The 20834-nt window shown below is 39.2% G+C and overlaps 1 protein-coding gene across 5 annotated transcripts in view; it reads right to left on the reverse strand.

Moving 5' to 3' along the window:
• Positions 1–885: 885 nt before the first annotated feature.
• The window catches only part of THUMPD2 (THUMP domain containing 2), a 38026-nt gene continuing 18077 nt past the window's right edge, over positions 886–20834 (reverse strand). For 4 of the 5 annotated variants that reach the window (XM_064572147.1, XM_064572146.1, XM_045884477.3 and 1 more), the window contains 4 exons: positions 14978–15049; positions 14380–14494; positions 4599–4707; positions 886–1687 (listed from right to left, as the gene is read on the reverse strand). In XM_064572147.1, coding sequence (XP_064428217.1) covers positions 1363–1687; positions 4599–4707; positions 14380–14494; positions 14978–15049 — 621 coding nt within the window. In that variant the 3' untranslated portion in view covers positions 886–1362. The remainder of the gene's footprint in view (positions 1688–4598; positions 4708–14379; positions 14495–14977; positions 15050–20834) is intronic. The other variant, XM_054509687.2, reaches the window with a different exon arrangement.

The following is a 20834-nucleotide window of genomic DNA, read 5'->3' on the forward strand; positions in this document are numbered from 1 at the left end:
ATATCTCCAGGGCAGAACTTTGTCTTAAACTTCAGACTCATATATTCAGTTGCCTACTCAACACCCCCACTGGGATGTATAATGCACATCTCAAAGTCAGCAAGTCTAAAAATAAGCTTCTGCCATCTCACACCCAACCCACCCCCTCCAGTTTTTCCCCTATCAATTGATGGAAGCACCCTACTCAGGGGAATTGGCCAAGTATCCTAGAGTCTCTCCTGCCTCGTCTCCACCTATCACACCACACGTCAAACACATCTGTAGATCCTCCTGGTTTAAGAAATGAAGTATATTTCAGAATCCAGCTGCCTCTTACCACCTCTGCTGCTACCGCCCTGGGGCAGGCTACCATTTTCTCTTGCCTGGATTATTGCAAAAAGCTTCCAACTGGTCTACTTCCACCTTTGCCTCCCCACACTACAGTCATCACAGTGGTTCTGTAAAATGTATGTTAGATTTCTACTTGTTCAAACCTGTCTGGTAGTTTTAAGTCAGAGCCAGTCTCCTAGTGATCTTTAAGGCCCTGTTTGGTCTAACCTGCCACTGCCACACCTGCCACTGACTTGCTCTTCAAGCTGTCCTCCCCTCTCACTCACTCTGCTCCAGCCCGATTTCCTCTCTGCTGATCCTCAGATACATCAGGCATGCTCTTGCCTTACGGCCTTTGCAACTGGCTATTCCATGTGCCTGGAACACTGTTCCATGTCCTTTAAATATTTGCTCCAATCTCCCATTCTTAATGAGGCTTGACCTATTAATGCTTTTATAAAAAAGAGCAAACTGTATTTTCCATCATGTTGGGGGATACTGGCTGGATTCACATTGCTATTATTCCCATTAATGTTTTATATAACTTGGGACATATAAAAGGTATTGCAAATAAAAATTATTTTTATTCCAATGGAGAAGAAAATTACACGTTTAAAAAATCAAGTTTAATATTAAAAGAAGTAACACATAAAAGTTTCTACAGTTAGAAAAATCTGACCGTGAAAACATCACTAACCTTGTGATGACTGCCATATACTTTATGTGAACCCCTGAAAACCTCTGTTCCAAGTTGCAGCTTCTGCTCAGAAATAGTGCAGGCAGGGCAGAACTTTTCACCTTCCGACAGAATACGAAGTTTAAGGGTCCTTTGGTATAAATGTTCATTCACTGGTCCTGGTCGGCAACTTTTAGCTCTTTAGGGTATAAAGCTGAACTCTACTCAGAACCTGCGTCCAGCTGCCACGCCTCCTGTCCTCAGGGGAGTCTGTTTCCTTGGGACTCTGGGGCCCTATCAGGGTCCCAAGACAACCGCCTTCCCTGCTGTGCAGCTGCCCTGGGACGACTTGACCCTGGCTTACACCCGCAAGCCTGCTAGAGTCCCAAAGAGTGCGACTTCCTGTATTTGTATATGAACGCATCTGTCCTTCCAAGGCTAACTTGGTAGCATTCCATCGGCACTAAAGAGCCAAACGGTGGCATTTTGTCTAAGCCCCCCTGGCCAATGGCTTCGGATGAAGATGACACTGTGTCTGATAGGTCAGTCTTCTCTCCAGGATTCAAGCACTTCTCGATTCCAGGTTCATCTGTGTGGCTGCCCTTGGAATTCAAAGGGATACCGCTCTGTTCACAATCTTGGAGGCGCTTGTGGTGATCTTCGCTGAGCAACAACACAATGGTTCCACCAACGTGGAGCACTCTTAACAAAAAATGGTAATTGGAATGAGTATTTCTTTCTTTTTAGACAACAAACAATCCCACTTTATTTTAAATATTTGGTGTTTTTAATTTGAAATTTAATTTTATCTATTTAAACACAAGGATTTTGATAATTAGGTAGTATCTTCCATAATGCATATTCATTATAGTAATTACAGAATCACTAGCACAAATCTGCTTTAATTATCTATTTTTACTCTACTTAAAAGGCAAGCCTCAAAGTAATTCATAGTCACATTCTAATAAGTACAAAGGAAAAGGCAAATGAAAGAATCCTAAAGAATCAGCATATATTAGAGGTAGTAGGCTGTTGGCAGAAGAAAATCACCAGAAAGAGTGAGGACATGCACAAGGGAAGGACAACAGGGAAGACCCTGAGATGCAATCACTTGAGCAAATTTGCAGAGCACGTCTATGTGGAGAAAGTGACCAACACCACAGTCCGGGGAGTTGCTAAACAGATTACTGACAGTGGGAGAGAGGCCAGTAGAGAGTTAAGGAGGGTGGTAAATGCTCCAGGCAAGTCCGAGGTGCCCCAGGAGCGCATTAGGTGGGTCCCAAACCTGCGCTGTGCGTTAAGGACAAGCAGGAGCGAGGCAGGCCAAGTGACAGAGAGGGACTGGAGCAAGGCAGGCAGCTGGAGGCAGAAAAGCAGCAGACAGGAAGACTCCAGGAGGGGGAGGCACTGAAAGAAATTCAGCAGGAGGGTGAATGAGAGGGGGTGGGAGGAGGAGGGAGGGAAAGAGCCTGTTGGAATGTGCGGGAGGGACCGAAGGAACAGGGCGGGGTGAATTCCAATTCACAGTTGGATATAAAGCCTGGAGGCAAGGAGAAGACCAGGGCTCGAGGTAGAGATTTTCAATAGTACACAGCAGATAAAGCCATGATGATGGAGGACATCATGGATCATGGGGAGGGTGGGGGGGGGGGGCTGGCGGTGGCAGTACCAAGTGAGAAGAGAAAAAGGGCCAAGGAACAGAGACTTCACGTTTAAGGGAGGAAAGAGTAGGAAGGGTCCATAATCCTACGAGAAAGTCTGGACAACAGTGATGGCATGGAAGCCAAAGGTGCACACTTTCCAGAAGGGAATGGTCTCAACAGTGTCTAATGCGGCAGGACTAACAAGTGGCTAGGATTACGAGAAGTCATTAGTGAACCTGGGCACAGCAATCTTGGTTGAGGGCAGGAGCAAATGCTGGTCTGCCAGAACTGAAGGGGGACTGGAAGGTGAGGAAGCAGAGATGTCAAGTGTAGACTATTCTTTCAATAAGTTTGGCTGTCTAGGTAGGGAAACAGGTGACAGCTTGAAGGCCAGGAGTTACAGGGAATTTCCCCCACACCTGACAAAGATGTCAGGAGCTCAAGTAGCTTTCCCTCATCTAAACAGTCAGCGAATCAAGACAAGTTTGTCTCCAAACTACACTGTATTATGCTACACTGCCTATATAAAACCTCAAACTATGTAAAAAGTAAAAAATCAAACTACAAAGGCTGTGAGCAGGTGTCAGGGAGGCATGATCATAGAAGTTCCTTCTGTCCAAATACGTACATGGATCCTACTGAGGCCTTCAGATTAGGGGGGAAATCTTGAATACTTTCTGGAAAGTTCCAGGCTAAATGTAAGTCATTGCTCACACATATTAGTATTTCACCATGAGCTGGCTTCAGAGTATGGCTGGTGCATTACCTAGTTAGGCACAAAGGCTGTGGTTATTAACTCTGGCTGCACAACAGACTCAGCCCGGGAGTGGTTAAGAAATACACTCACATTCTACTCCAGACCAGTTAAACTGGAGCCTCAGTGGGGAGGGGTGGAGAATGAGTGTCAGAGTTTTTCAAAAGCTCATGAAATGGTTTTAATATGAAGTCAGGGTTGCAAAATCTGCTTGAGGGGAACATGGACAGGAGCTGAGGAAATGTCTGAATTATAGGTGTTGCCCAGAAAGAGAGACCTCACGTAATATGTCAAGGGTTAGGTAACTGTGCAGCAGAGGAGGTTGCTTAGAAATAAGATAATCCAAACAGAAGTGTGGAGCACCCAATTCACACAATGGAGCTGAGATGGCTCTTAGTTGGACTTAGACTTCATGTCAAGCTTTAATTTTTCCTACAGAATGTCAGCCTTGACACTGAATTTTCTCCACCCAAAACCCATGGCTCATTTTTTCTATTGGTGACATTATTTATATACAGGCTCTTGAACATCTATGTTGTCTTGCTCTATCAAATGTCCAACTGAGACAATTTCATGAACTGACCTCTCAGTCATATCTTTTTATTCCTCCATGTGTTCTAGGTTCTCTCCTTTCTCCACTTCAATGATCAGAAAACACGCCTCATTGTTTGAACTCCTCAAAGAAATACTTTCACTGAATTAGATTCCCTGAGGCCAACCTTAGAAACCATGACATGAATAAACACTTTTGCATCTTCATTCTACAATCAGCAGTGTTGTAACCTCTCTATGTTACTGAGTGTTCCTTATGTGAACTGTTGTATGGTTTAGTAGCTGGGATCTTGAGAAAGTTCATCTTTCTGGGTCCCAGTTTCTCATCTGTAAAGTGTGGGGGATTAACACACAGGAGGCAGGGTTTTTGTGAGGCTTAGAAGTAAATACGTAAATTACGTATTTACTTCTAAGTAAAATACACGTCACTGTTTCAGATGCTCAAATTTCAGGCAATAATGACAAATTAGTATTTTTTTCAGAATAAAACTTGTTAATAGTGTAAGATGATATTAAGCTTCTGATTTGAAACCTTAGAAAATTAAACTACAAAAGCTTTGGGGGAATTAATAAGATGCAATCAAATCTTAACTGAAGAACTAGGATATATTTTGGTTAAATGCCCCCTAACTCAAAAATTATAAAAATAAACTCAACAACTTACCTCTCCATTTCCTGTAGAATGTTTTTGATGTCCTTCCCTAACTTAAACTTTTTCCCAAATGGAATGTCAGAAATAATAATATCAACACTCTCTGAGGGCAGTGGCAATTCTGAAATACAGAAACCAGAGAATCTGGTTACATTAAGTTCAAATATTTACAACCTAAATAAGAGAAAATTGAAGTATGTAGAATTATTTTTGCATATTAAATAAAATTTAGGGTTGCTAACATTGTTTCCAAGAAATTATAAGTTTCCAAAAGGCTTTTCACTAAAAAGTAAATGGTAAAGTTATTATATTCTGTTCTTTGAAAATTGGTTTTTCTGTTATGATAAAATGACATAAATTAAGCAGAATCTTAAATTAATCAGAAAATTGAATTCTCTAAACATATTACATGACTAGAAAGTTGCCAGATCCAAGAAGAAATACATTAAATTGTCTACAAGAACCTTCTACAAATGATATTCTATAACTTTCATTTCTCTCCTCATAGTTACATATACAATTTTGCATGTGTAGATCTATTTGCTTTTAAGGGAGATGATCTTAGCTTTCACTGAAAATTTAAAGGAGACCCAAAAGGTTAGGAACATCTAGTTCTAAGATCAGAGAAAAGGCTAAACAAATCAACAAAATGAATATTATCCTAACAAAATTAAATATAGTGTTTGATTACTAAATCTAAATTTTTTTCTCATGTTTACATTCCTCAGAAATTAGATTATCAGAAGGTAGTACACATAATCTTAACTTCCACATTTTCTGAATATACTTTTCATTTTTTACTTATTTTACTTGCCACCCATCATGTAAATTAGATATTAATAAGGTAGATGTCCCAATTTTCTTTTTTTTTTTTTAAGATTTTATTTATTTGTCAGAGAGAGAGTGAGCGAGCAAGAGAGCACAAGCAGGGGGAGGAGGAGAGGCAGAGAGAGGTAGAAGCAGATTCCCCACTGAGCCGGGAGCCGGATGTGGGACTCGATCCCAGGACCCTGAGATCATGACCTGAGCCAAAGGCAGACGCTTAACCGCCTGAGCCACCCAGGCATCCCCATTATTAATAAGGTAGATGTCCCAATTTACATTTTGAATAGCATCTAATTCTGTAAAAATATAATAAAATTTAAATAATCTTTACTATTTTGAATAACATATAAATTTTTGTTGGCTGGAAATTTAAGAACAAAACAAAAAGTCCCATTACCTGGGAAAGTCTAATGAACACTTGATAATCTCACCTAGTTCTAACCCTTGCTTGAGATTAGTAGAAGAAAGAATAGGTTGTTAGAAAAAGTTTCAGGATAATATTCTTTCAAAGCCAGGCAGGAATTCTTTTTTTTTTTTTCCCAAGTCATAGATTTTTTAAAAGATTTATCTATTTATTTTAGAGAGCGGGGTTGTGAGGGGGGGGGCGGGAGAGCACAGCAGGAGAGGGAGAGAGAATCTCAAGCAGACTCCGTGCTGAGTACGGAGCCCGATGCGGGACTTGATCTCATGACCCTGAGATCATGACCCGAGCCGAAACCAAGAGTTGGTTGCTCAACTGACTGCACCATCCAGGTGCCCCCAAGTCATACTTAAACTTCATGCATTTAGTTTTAGGATGTTGATATAGCACATGTACATTTAAATACTGTTTCTATACTTTTTGCAGAACTACTCAAGGCAATGTACAGTGAAGGCCATCAGGGTTATCGGATGTTTTATACATGAGAAACCACAACAGTTTACTCCTGAGTTTGAGCCCACGTCTTTCTTTTGCATTCACACACACACACACACACACACACACACACACACACAATTAGCTGCCCAATTTGTTCAGGTTTGGTTAACATTTTTTTTCTTGTCAGTCTCTATTTTTATTTGCAACTTTCCTACTCTGTATTATATAATTTGCTAAACTGCTTTAAATAATTTTAGAAGGTGAAGGAACTTAACAGAATAGTTCTTTCTAAAAGTTCTAGAACTAAGCACTGCTATCGTCCAGAAGAACATAAAATAAGCTTTTGTGGATGTGTGTGAGAGTGCAGGCAGGCCCTGATATCAGGCAGCTTGCATTTGGCTCTGCCACTAACTAGAGGACTTTGGGAAATTACTGTGTTAGCTTCCTCGTCTGTAAAGTGGTAAGAGTACCTATCTCCGAAGTTTACAAGTGAGGTCATTTATGGAAAGCATTTAGAACGGTGCCTGGCACAGAGTGAGCACTCGATAACGGTTAGGTCTTGTTGTGGTTAGTATGTACAATGTCTTCTCTGGGTGTACAGGCGGGTGACAGCGGGGGAGATCAGTGGGCCGGAATCCTTCAAAGCAGCTCTGAGGGACACAGCACGTCCTTCCCCCCACTCCTCAAAGGCCATGCGGGGCAAGGGCTTCCAGACGGGCCTCTTTCCTACTCCTTTCCTCCTGCAGCGGTTCTCAGGGCCTCAGCATCTTCCGCGCAGCGTCATCAGGGGCTACCAGCAGCAGCAGTGTCTCCTAGGAAGTACAAATGCAAATCCTCTCCCACTTCATCCCAAACCTACTATCTAGAGTGTTTCAGAATCAAAGGAAGGGCTGGTGACACACAGGCTGTTGGCCCCACCTCCAGGGTTTCTGGTGAGGAAACTCCTGAAATCATGAGCACCCGACCCATGATTTTCAACACAGTAAAATCTTTTAAATTATTAAATGCTTTTGAACTGCCTGCGAACAAAGAGTTTGCCTGTAACTAAGGAGATAAAATTCTGAAATAGAAACATAGCTCAAAACAAATATGTAAAAATCATCTCTTTTTTACAACTCAGCAGGATGATTCAAGAAGATGAAAAAAATTGAACATACTGGTGTGTCTTGAACAAAAGAGCTGCTCTATTTCTCCTTCCTTCCAGGAGAAAAATGGGTAAGAACTGCTTAAAACTCAGGATTATGGCCCTAATATATTTTATTCCAATACGTTTTAAAAGCCTTCAAGATACCCTTTTGTGCATATATTTAGACAAATGACTAAATAAATTGAGGTCTTCTACAAAACTGGGCACACCCTTCTATTTTCTTTCCTCATACTTCTTACTGTTTGAACATTCTTTCCACTGTCTGGATTTATCACATTCGTGTTCTGTCCTGTATCTGTAATTCTCATACTTGTTTAAAATCAGTTGTATATTCAAGTTGATTCAGTCCTCATGACCAATCACTTTGTCTTGCTTTCTCTATTCTTCAGTTGATTTATCTCTTAGATGTTTGCATTTTATTAAAATTTTCCCCTAAAGGATTTATTAGTGAAATGATGCCTGAACTTTTTGTTTTTAAAGATTTTATTTATTTTATTTTTAGAGAGAGAGTCAGAGAGCACGTTTGTGAGCCGGAGGAGGGGGGTACGGTGGGCGGGGGTGGGGGGGAGGGAGAGAATCTTAAGTAGACTCTGTGTTGCTCTCACCATCCTGAGATCATGACCTGAGCTGAAACTAAGAGTCGGACTCTTAACTGGCTGAGGCACCCAGGCACCCCGCCTCAACTTTGTTATATTTGAAAATGTCTTTGTACTAAAATGACATCTTGGATGGGCATATTTTTGGGGCCACACTTGGTGTCAATAACCTTAAGAGCCACTATTCTATTGACTATACTGCTCTGTAACTTCCTGTTTCTTTCCATTGTGGCCCGATTTTGATGTTTATTGCATATAGATTATGCCCTTTCTTTGTTTGATTGCTGCTGCTGATTTTTTTTCCTTCTATTTTTTACTATTCCTTTTCTTATTTCAATAAGTGCAGGAGAATACAAATCCTTCAATAAAGTTTCACTCTGTCATCTTAATCCAGAAGCTCATAATTAGTCTTAAATATGCAAAATGTAGTTTGGCATCTGGAACTGGTGACCTTTTAATTTATAGTCCAAATAGGAACATTTTCAAGAACAAGATGATTAGAAATAAGATTACATACTTTTTGAAATATTTATTGTCTGACAAATTGGTTATTACAGGGGACCGAAAAATAATATCTGGGCACACTGAAATAAAAAACCCCACAAACTTTTAAGATATTATTTTAACATTAAAATTAACAAGTAAAATGATTTTTTGTGGTCTGTATTCTTATACTGATTAGTTTCTTAGATGTATCAGTCTCGTGCTCCCTTCGGCAGCACATATACTAAAATTGGAATGATGTATCAGTCTCTAGTCCCATGTCATTATATTTTTCTGAAGAATGCAGTATTTTTTTAAATAGGAACTTCAAATTTTTTCATAAAATTGCCTGTAATACTCCTCAAAGTTTCACTTTTATGGTTAATAAACTTCTCTGTAGATTCTAATATTTTTATTTGAGAAAATACTTTCTTTACAGGTTCTGAAGTAACAGTAGAGCTCAGAGCAAATTCTGCTAACTGGAGGATACTCTCAATTCTATTTCTTTCATAAGGAGAGTGTAAATATTTCAGCCCTCCATTTAGAGTGTCTCCATTTAGAGTGCCTTTGACAAACATTTTCACAACACAAAGCTCAAATAAATTGTCTCTACTGTTCTTTTAATTGGTTTACCACGTGTAGAGGCTGCAGAATCTAAGCTCTTCTCAATTTGATTCCATTCCATTCTAGAATATACATTTATCCAATTAAAGAAAGCCATTAGAAGATTCTTCCTTTAAGAGCTCCAAGGTGTATTTATAGAATTTCAGAATTAAATGTTGTGCATTATGGAGCTCTCGGTTTTAATTTGTTCATTTCTTCCTTGGTGTTTTTAGGGATTTTAATGTCTTTAATGTTTTTCATAACTGCTATTCATCAAAAATTGCAAAAACTTAAGTTTTGGGGCATTATATTTGTTAAATTCTTTGATTACAGATTTCCAATGGATTTTTTGAAAAATGCAACCACAATAAGCCTATTGGTTTATTTAAAAAAACTTTTGTAGACAATTGTAGAATACTTTGGCCAATCCACAAAGCCATTCTTTGAAGGCTTAAATATTTTTAAACCCATCTGATGATGGGCAAGGAAATAAAATGTGTTCTGTTATGTTGAAGCTTATTAATTTTTTTTTGGCAACCATCTTCATCACAAATAGTTTGCTGGTCAGTTACTCAATATGTATTTAAAAAAATGTTTCTTGGAAAGTTTATTATTTTGATAACTTAAGTTTCTATTTCACTTATAGAATATCAGAGCTTGTTTGAAGATAATTATGAATTATGTGGGTACCATGCCTAATTCCACGTACATTTCTGCTTCACAGATTTCGTTAGTAGAATATTACCATAAACAGACACACATGCAGTTCTGAGCTCAATTTACAGTAGCACTCACAATTATGAAAGATGTTATCTTTGACAGAAAAAACTTCCTAAATTTCTAAGAACTGGGAAAAAGACAAGCTAAACCACCATTGGAAGATATAATGCATTTTCTTTTTGAAGCTTCTGATAACACTGATGCAAAACTGGCAAAATTTAACTGTCTGCAAAGGTCTACTAATGGAACCAACAATTTAATAGCTGTAGCTTCATTTTGTTTACATACATAAGAAAACTTGGAATTGAAACTGAGCAAAATTAATTTAGAATAGTCATTTGATCTAAATGAAAAGTCATGCTTCACAGAATGAGAGTTAAATACTTTTTTTTTTTTAAAAGATTTTATTTATTTATTTGAGAGAGAGAGAATGAGAGACAGAGAGCATGAGAGGGAGGAGGGTCACAGGGAGAAGCAGACTCCCTGCCGAGCAGGGAGCCTGATGCGGGACTCGATCCCAGGACTCCAGGATCATGACCTGAGCCGAAGGCAGTCGTTTAACCAACTGAGCCACCCAGGTGCCCCTAAATACATTTTCTTTAGCTGCATTTGATAAATAGCTGTCTTTGGGCTCAGTCTCCTTAAAATAACTATTATGTTTTGGAGTAAATGCTAGATGCTCCTATAAACAGATCTGTTTCATTTGATCAGTGATATCACCAGGGCCCTCACAGTGGATGATAAATGTCAACAAACATTTTACTTAAGTAATGTGTTCATCAGCTTTCTTGAGAAATGGAAACTCTGTATTAACTTTCTCATTAAACATGTGCTTTAAAAAACTTATTATTGCTGAGTTTGTTACAGAATACAAGTGTTACCAAATAATTAAAAAGGATTAGTACCATACAACAAACTATAAAGCCATTATACCCCAAAACACTCAACTCTCTGTGGTAAGCTTCTTATTCCCGATTTCCACATACTCCACATACACCTAACCCATCACTTCCCACATTTCCTCTTGATTCCCCAAATGGGCAGCTTGGCAGCTTCATGAGTCTTGCATAATATGGCATGGGCCACAAGACATGTGGCTGGAACACCAGGGCCCAGGCCAGCAAGGGCAGGATAGATACTGGAGAAAAACCCACACTGATATGAAAGAAAATGCAACCACCACATTATGGGCAGCTTCTGGGTGTACTGAAAAAAGCATGCTTTACTCCTACAAGGGCTGAAATGAATGACACCTGAGAACAAAGCACAGCTGTTAACAATAAGCTTGTTATAAACTCTCACCGAAGTAATGTGTGACAGACTATAAAATGTCTAATTGGAAGTGAAAACATTCCTTTTTTCACCTGTCAACAATTTTGTCATTTTAATTAACTTATACATGTGTTTCTTTTGCTCCAATCTGTATATATTACAGCTCTCTGTCTTATCCTAGGAATGTATATATATCTGTGGATTAACAAAAAACAAAGCCTAACCAATGACTAATTAGTTCCTAAGATAGCCTGTAACATAATACTCGTCTGGTTCCAAACTTTCGTGATAATTAAAACTTAGGAATAAACACAAGCAATTTCTCCATATTAAAGGATCATCTCTTTTTATACCAGTAGAAAGTTACAAAGTAAACCTTACTAAAAAAGTAGAAAAAATACAGTCATTAAAGCACACAAAGAGAACAAAGACCGTGATTCTGCAGAAACAAATCACGATGGGAGGATTACTAAATTCCTAGACATATCCACGTTTACAGAGGTCTTCAACCGTGTTGTGTGTTAGGCAATGTACTCAATGTGCTTATGTGATAAATCTCCACCACAGGCTCTATGAAGTAGGGATTATCTTCATAATGTAGACGACAAAATACAGAGGTCCAGGATTTTGCTGAAGGCCACACACTGGAGAAACAATGGTGGAGTCAGGATTTATACTCGGTCTGTTTGACCCTGAAGTCTCTGCGTGCTCTTACTATAGTAAAAAAGGCGTGAGATCCTCACACCTGTCAATGTTGAACAAGGGACTGATTCATGGGTCTCAACATTCTAAATTGTGTTTATGATTAAAGCTTTTAAAGGTGAAACCGATTTAGTGAAGAAAATAAACACTTGGCTCTAGCTACAATGTCCATCTCTAAAGTAAAGATGTGTAATGAAGGGCTAATTATTAGACAGTTGATACTGGGCCCTATGTACACAAGATATATATGGTTCCCTCTAGGCTGAAATTTAATGTTAAAAGGTTAGGATGATGAAATAATTTAAAATAGATGATTTATTCTTTCCTCCAGAAAGTTACTCTGAGAACAATTCATAAAAGAACAATCTACAAATGACATAATGTGAAAAATGTTTCATCTCACTAGTAATTGAGGAAAAGTTTGAAAAATGTATCAAATTTCTAGTTTTCCAGACTGCAATCCTGCAGTAAGATGATACTGTCTAGCCTCAACAGTGGTTTAGGGAAACGTGCCCTGCTGACTGCCGCTGGTCTGGGATAAGCTAGCACAACTGTGATTCTCAAGTGCTCTCTTCACCCCCAGGCCTCTTTCCCTTCTCTAGCTGTACTCATTTCCTAGGTGATCTGGATTTAAATGTTACCTACACTGACGATGCCTCACCTCGCCCCTACACTCCAGATTTGGGTATGGGGCTCCTAACCTGCCACCTTCTCCACTTTGTGCCTAATGATCACATGGAACTTAACAGGCCCCAGAACTCCAACTTGCTCCCTAGCAGTTTTCCCGACTCAGTGAATGGCAACCCCACCCTCCAGCTGCTCAAGCCAGGAAGTTGAGTCATTCTTGGTCTTTTTCTCACATGCCACATTCAACAACAAATCCTGCTCGTTCTACCTTCAAAAATTAAGTATCTGACCTCTCCTCAACACCTCCATGAATAGCACTCGGGCCCAAGCCACCTCATTTCTGACTGGATTAGTGCGACAGCCTTAACTAGTTTCTTTGTTTCCTGTTTCCATCCTCCCTGCTATCATCTATTCTTAACATGGCACTTAGAATGATCCTTCCTTTATTTGCCTACTTGGTGCCGTAGATAACCTTTTGTTTTCAACACTTAAAAAGAACAACAACAATTGAACCCCTTTGCTTGTTTTTGTTTTTTCACTTTAAGTGAAATCTTATGGAAAATGCACCCCCCACGCGAAAATAGATAAAAATGGAGTCGGAAGTGTGGCAGAGGTCAGACAGACCTCTGGGTATTTCCTTCCTGACACCTCAGAGGCAATCTGGAGATTGTAAAGGGTTTGAAAAACAACTACTCTGCAATAGCTGAGGAAGCCATCCCAGTCTTCTTGAAAGTCCCACCAAAACAACTTTCTGAAAGAAATTAGAGTTCATGAAAGCTGATTTTAGCCTCATCATCCATTGGTTTCCTCTAGAAACCTGTGTCTTATGCACAGAGTCCCATTAAAAACCTTGACAGAGGGGCACCTGAATGGCTCTTTGGTTAAGCGTCTGCCTTCGGCTCAGGTGATGATCCCAGGGTCCTGGGATCGAGTCCCACATGGAGTCTGTTTATCCCTCTGCCTCCCCCCTCCCCCCCCCCACTCGAGAGTGCACACTCACATTCTCTCTTTCTCTCTCTCACAAAAATAAATAAAAAATCTTTAAAAATGGGGGTGCTTTATTATGTATTTATGCATAAGTCACCCTAATATTTTCTTCTTGATACTCTACTACTTTTCCACTACAATAAAAAATTAAAAAAAAACATTTTGTTCCTCCAGATTATACGTTTAACACTGGGACCATCTACTACCTATTTACACTGTGTCAAGAGAATACCATTTTCTTAGCTGGAATTAAATGTGCTCAGTTTTTAAGGGAGAAAGATGTACTAGAGGAAAGGAAAGAAATAAGGAATGTGAGGCTTGTCTAAAGTGGTCTAAATACTATGGGTCTTATGGATATATTATTTTGGTTGGACTGAGCAGAGTTGATTTCTAGTCATGTTTGTTATTGCTGATTCCCCATCAGTAAAAGGCTTCCCGCTACCTCACAGGGTGACCAACTGTCCTGGTTTGCCCCAGGCGTTCCAGTTTTAGCACTGGAAGTACTGGTTTAGCGAACAGGGATGTTTGGTTGCCTCACTCCTATATACCACAGGAATACTGTCCAATGTGAGGCAAGGGAAAAGTAAGATAATTCAGAACATTTCAGTTTATCTGAAAGAAATGCGAAGTTTTATTATTATTATTATACTGCCCTCTTTATTTTATGCCTATATTAAGTGACCCCTGATTAGGATGTGAGAAATGGTTTAGATATAACAAACACATCTTAAAAAGGTATTTTCACTTAAATGCCTAGGGAGACCGAATAAATGTTGTTACTAATAATGAATCTTTTGAAAAATAAGTTATAATTATACTACTGGAAATAAATCAAGGATTAGCCCCACAGATATGTTATAGGGTATGAACAAGTCAACCTTTATATATGGAAAGTGAATTGTTTAATATTATGATTCTAAATATATTTACATATGTTCATTTTCCCAAATGTTTGCATTTTTAATATCTTACCTATAACAGAAACTTTAAGTAACTCAATTCTATCCTGAAGGCCTGCAGCTTTCAGATTATCACATGCACCTAGTAACTGTGAGTCACTGACGTCAGCACCCACATAATACACATCCTATGAGGAAAGAAAGTCATATTTTAAGTATGAATTAAACTACCGGACACTGTATGTAGTTAAGAAAACCTACTTGCTTCTTCTCAAATAATTAAAATGAATTTAATAGATTTGTTAATTCAGGTTAAAACAAATTTACAGTATTTCTTTAAAATGATATTCAATAGCAAAAAATGAGAAGGACTGTTATTTTTAAAAAACTATCCATATTTTACAATAACAAATGTCTAAAGAATTTGGGGATTAGCATAATCTGTCATGACTAATCACTGAAACTGCTCACATTTTCCTAAATTTAATCATAGTATTTTAAGCAATTTAATTAACCCATCATAATCCATTTTGACAACAGTAAATAGTAACTCATGTAATCAAAGCTAATAATCCTAAAAAGACAATCTACTTGTAAATAATTGGGAAGTGAATATACATATAATGATTAAAGTAAATATACTGCTTGGTTCATCAAACTTTAGAACTTACTGGCCATTCTTTAGCAGCTTCCAAAAGTATCGTTCCAAGTCCACACATTGGATCTAAAACAAATGCACCAGCCTACAGACAGAAATATTGATTTGGTATTACTCAGCCTATCACAAATATGTATTATAAAAGAAACCTAAAACTTGAGGAATCCACATTTCAAGAGTAATGATTGCTTTTTACACTCTATTAGGAATTTCTGGTGGTTAAAGCCATAAGGCAGGTGTATGCTCGGCATGTATGAAGATTAGGAAGGTCCCTGGTGTGGCCAAAGTACAGTGAGTGTGAAAGAAAATGTGGTGTTCACATGAGAGGTAGCTGGGCGAGTCTCAAGATGCACTGGATTATGCTGCACATAGGAACAATCCCTGCATCTTAGAGTTTGAAAACAATATACAGCTCATGCTACATCCCCACAGTAGGGCATCTGGGGTTTCTGCTTCTTATTCTGGAAGCCAGGCTCATGAAGTGGGCACCATCCAGAGCACTGCCATGACTGTGGCAGAGGGGAAAGAAAAGCATGACAAATGATGTAGTGGCTCTTAAAGGTGCCATCTGGAAGTGAGACACATCACTTCCATGGCCATTTAACTGGCTGAAGCACGTTAGTCACACGACACACACAATTTGAAGGGGTCAGGAAAGTGTAATCCTACTTGTACCTGGGAAAACAGGAAACTTGGAGAAAAAAGGAATTACTCCCATTCTGGGGGAGTCACATTATGTCACATCTTGTAGGTACTGCAAGGATTCTGGTTCTGTTCTGAAGAATGGGAAACTATTGGAGGGTTCTGAGCAGAGGAGTAACATGACATTTACACTTCAGAGGGATCACTCTGGTTGCTCTGCTGAGAATGGACCAGAGAAGGGTAAGGGTGTTAACAGGGAGGCTAGTTAGGGGAAGTAGGCAAGAGATGATGGTGACTTGAATTAAGAGTGGTTTTGGTAAAAGCGGTGAGAACTGGTTAGATTCTAGATATATTTTAAAGGTGGAGCCAATGGACTGGACGTAGAATGTTAAAGAATGACAATAATCAGAAATGACTAAAGTTTTTGACCTGAGCAACTGGAAGAGTTCCCTGTTCCTGAGATGGGAAGAGATGGGAAGGAGAAGCTTCGAAGAGGACAAGAATATAGTTCTGGACATGTTAATTTTGAAATACCTCTTAGACCAAGTATGGACGTCAAGTGATTTGTTGAACATATGGGTCTGGAGTTCAGGGGAGAGGTTCAGGCTACAGATATAAAGTTGGGAACACTCAGTGTTAGTCATAAATGATATTTAAAGCATCAGAACTCGATGAGTCATCTAGAAAGTGAGAGAAGTTAAAAAAGAAAAGTCTATGGGTTGGACCCTGGTGATCTCCTAAGTATAGACGTTGGTAGATGAAGATTCAGCAATGCATACTGACAGCAGCACATACTCATGTAGGAGGAGAACCAGAGTGGTGTTCCAAAAAAATGTGGAAAAAAACATTTCAGGAAGAAGAGTGATGACAGTATCGAAGTGCTAATAGGTAAGTAAGATGAGCAGTGTCAGTGGAGTGCTGGTGATGACAGCCTGATGGAAGTGGGCACAAGAGAGAAGGGGAAGAGAGGAAGTAGCGACACCAAATATGGACAACTATTTTTAAGAGTTTTTCTGTAAAGGGAAGCAGAGAAGGAGCATGTGGGTTCAGGAACGGGTTATTTTCTTAAATTGCAAGATATTAAATCAAGGGTACATGCTGTTGGGAATGTGTAGTAGAGAGAAAAGTCCTGAAGTAGGCATGAGGTAACAGAATACAGGAAGCAAGTACTGGAGTGAAACAAGGACAGTTCACTTACTGCAATGATGATAACACAAAGTATGTGGGCACAGACTCCAATATGTTGGTAGATTTGGTGAGGAGAACATGTTGAAGTTCTTTTCTGATTCCAATATTTAAGTCAAATAAGAAGCAAGAGAGTGAAAAGTGTGGGCAAGGAAATGACTGTAATGGTAGAACACAGAATCCAAGCTGTGAAGGAGGGGTGAGGACAGGTGGTAAGTAATGGCAATGGTAAGGTCAAATGACTAGAGGCCCCAGGGGTTAAGGAACTGTGTGGTAGCGTGCTAGAGGAATTGAACAGGAAGGAAAAAGAGGCTAAGAGCAGGATTCCTGAAACTGAGATTTTTGGAAGGTATCCCCTTCTGGGTATGATAGGGTCCAGGATATGACTAGGGTAGATCATTAGAGGTAGGGAAACCAAGACACTAAGGGGTCAGGTTACAGAGTGGACATTGAGATCATAAAGAACTATGACAGGAATAGTGTCTTATACTCCCATAGAAATGATAGGAAGAGAGGTCTGCATGTGACTGGGATAATTTCATGGCACGTGCTTCAAACGCACAGAGAGGTTCTGGGCAGAAAGAGCAACGAGGAGCAAGCAGGACACCTACCACCTCCAGGCCCATGGTCCCTTGATATGTTTACAGAGGAAGCAGAGTGCTCAGTGGACAGCCAGGTTTCAGTCAGAGCCAGAGGGCACCTAATGGAAAGAAACATAATGTCCTTCAGAAGAGAGAGAGAGAGAGATTTTCCTCTGGGCGGAAATTCTAAGGAGAGTATCCCATGGATGCCCCATGAAGGGGTGGTAAGTAAAAAGAATAATGATCTAAATGACAATTTAGGTAAAAATAACAATGGTACGAGAACTAATTTTTATTAAGATCTTAGTATGTGTCAAACACTGTGCTCTTCCTTCCCCCAACATGGTCCATGCTCCATGGTATAATCTGACCTTAAATATCTTTAATGTCTTTATGTTACCACAAGACCTTCTCTAGCTATGACATTTGGGTACCTGGGCAGATGTAGACAAGTATTTCTGTATGCTTATATTAATAACTAAGACTTATAGAACTTGATTTTCCTTGTTCGGATATGTAGGAAGGAAAAGAGTTTGTGGTAAACGTGAAAAATATCTACCATCCTCATGTTCAGATTTCACTGTTAGCGGCACTGGCATACCCAAGATTGGATGCTGAGATCATGTACACTGTGGGTCACTATAATGAAGGATAGTTGGAAGAAAGGCAGGCAGGGACAAGGGGTTCCTGCCCTAAGAGGAAACCACCTTAAAAGGATTTTACACCACCCTGGAAGGAGCCCTCCACCGTTTCTCATGGGATAGGTAGATGACAAAAACCTGACTGGGTGATAGGCGCAGGGAGGGTTAATCAGATTAAAACAGTCTGCCAAAAAGCCCATAAAAACCCCTAGATCTAAACTGGCAACATCTTGGGTCCCCTCCCTCTTTGGAAGCTTTCTATTCTCAATAAACTTTGCTTTGCTGCCCACCACTCTTCATCTGGTCTACCTCTTCACTCTTTGAAGCTGCGTGACCAAGAACCACAGGCACTAAAGGAAAAGAAATCCTGTAACAATTACTAAACTCCTCCAAAACAACTGTGCCTGCTACTTCTTACTTGCTTTAACAGACTTCCTATGCTGGTGGTCACATTTAGAGAAACAATTCTTACTCCAGGTTCTAACAAGGCAAACTCACAGTAAGGAAACATTTTATCTAACATTAGCTTTGGATATTTTAATTTACTTTCTACTTTTCTGACAAATGGATGTTTATGTCAAGATAAAGGTAACATTTCAAACTTGTATAAGGTGGTTATATAAATTTATATTTATGTAATATGTATATATATACACATATATATAGTTATATAGTTATATAAACTGTGGTGAGATCACTGGCAGTTTGGTAACCATAACTTCTCTCCTTAGACTAAAAGAAATTTGGACTAAAGATTAAAATCAAATAAAAAAGAAAATCATGAATTCTGGGAACATGATAATCTTAAAGTAGCTTTCTTCTTTTCTCTCAACTCCAAGCTATTATCTTCCCCTGGGCCCAAGTGATGCTCAGACATAGAGGCAGGTAGGGGCTAAGAGAAAGCCCTGGGCTTCATTTGGGTGCCAGAAGAAGGAACTGGTATGGGGCCTCTCAGCCGTGGCTGGGTGGGGCGTTAGAGACCGGCACTGGAGCCCAGAGGGGAAAATCATTGGAACCGGGGAGAATCTGGTCTTCAGAGATCTACAGATCTGTAGGGAGACCAGTGAATCAAAGAGCTTTCACCTAGAAAGAGAAAAGTTTTCCGCATGGCTGACAGATTCTCCTTACACTGCCAAGCCCAGTGGCAGCAGAGATCCATGTGCCTTCTACCATTTATAGGATTTTAGCCATTTAAAATATCTTAATAACCACAGTTGAGTCCCAGTGAGCCACCAAGAAAATAATGGCACATCCAAAGGGCACAGGTCCATGAGTAGCTAGAGAGTAAATAGGCAGAACACTCAAAACATGTATCCAGTGAAACAGAACTCCTGGGGGAGACAGATAAGTATTGCAACAAAAGAACGAAGAGCTTCTAGAGATATTCAAATGTAGTGTGCACACACAGAGAACTTTTCAAAACTAAAAAACCATGATTTTTAAGCTAAAAATTCTGATGAATAAAGTAGAACTTTGACTCTTGTTATAGCTTGGAAGATTATGTTCAAGAATAACTCAAAACGCAGACCCAAAATATAAAGAGATGGAAACCATGTGAGAAAGGATAAACAACTTGGAGGATAGCTCCAGGAAGCTTAACGTGTTTATAATTTCAGAAGCAGAAAACAAAGTAGTGTAAGGTAAAAAAGTCACTAAAGCAAAAACATTTGAGGCAATAATAATTAAATAAGTAATGAAAGAAAGAGTGCCTGAGCCAGAGAAATGATAATTTTTATAATTATTATATATTCCAAATAATTATTATAACTATAATTATTATTGCCATAGCAGCAGTTAATACTTAAACACTTTCTATATGCCATGCACTGTTCTAATCACTTAATAAATGTTAATTCACTTAATCCTCACATGACCCTAGGAGCTTTTTTTTTTTTTTAAAGATTTATTTATTTTAGAGAGCAAGCGAGTGCATACGCTGAGGTGGGGGGAGGAACAGAGGGAGAGGGAGGGAGAGAATCTCAAGCAGACTCATTACTGAGCGTGGAGCCTGATGTGGGCCTCAATCTCACAACCCTGAGATTGTGACCTGAGCCAAAATCAAGAGTCTGACGCTTCATTGACTGAGCCACCCAGGTGCCCCCCTAGATTATTATTTTCATCTTGCAAATGAGAAACTAAGGCACAGAGATATTAAATATCTTGCCTAAAGTTTCCCAGTCAGTAAGTGGTGGAGCCAGAATTAGAACTCAGGCAGTCAGATACACCAAGTTCTGCGCTGAATAGAAAACACACATATGTAAGTATATCCTGCTAGTATTCCTGAACTTCAGAGGATTTTTTTTTCTTCCAAGATTTTATTTAAATCCAAGTTAGTTAACATATAGTGTAGTATTGGTTTCCGGAGTAGAATTTTGTGATTCATCACTTGTATGTATCACCCAGTGCTCATCACAACAAGTGGTCTCCCTAATGCCCATCACCCATTTAACCCATCTCCTGAACTGTAGAGGATTGAAGAGAAAAGTCTTACAAGCCTCCCAGCAGCAAGAACAGGCAGCTATACAGGAAAAGGAAAATCATACTGGCATGTATATTGTTCATCTAGAACACAGGAAAATAAATGGCAACAGGACAACATCTACAGACCTCTGAGGGAAAGGGACTGCCACTCAAGACTCTTACATCTGGCCAAAACTGGTATGTATCCCAGGATGAAAAACAAATTTGAGGATATATAGTAAGTTCAGACAGTGTATTATTTGGATACTACATTTGAGAAAATTACCTAAGACTTTTTTTTTTTTAAAGATTTTATTTATTTGACAGAGAGAGAGAGAGACAGAGAGAGAGAGACAGTGAG

This window comes from Mirounga angustirostris, unplaced genomic scaffold (assembly GCF_029215605.1).
Source record: "Mirounga angustirostris isolate CCGP_5_RB_7025 unplaced genomic scaffold, mMirAng1.0.hap1 SCAF_10, whole genome shotgun sequence".
NCBI lineage: Eukaryota > Metazoa > Chordata > Mammalia > Carnivora > Phocidae > Mirounga > Mirounga angustirostris.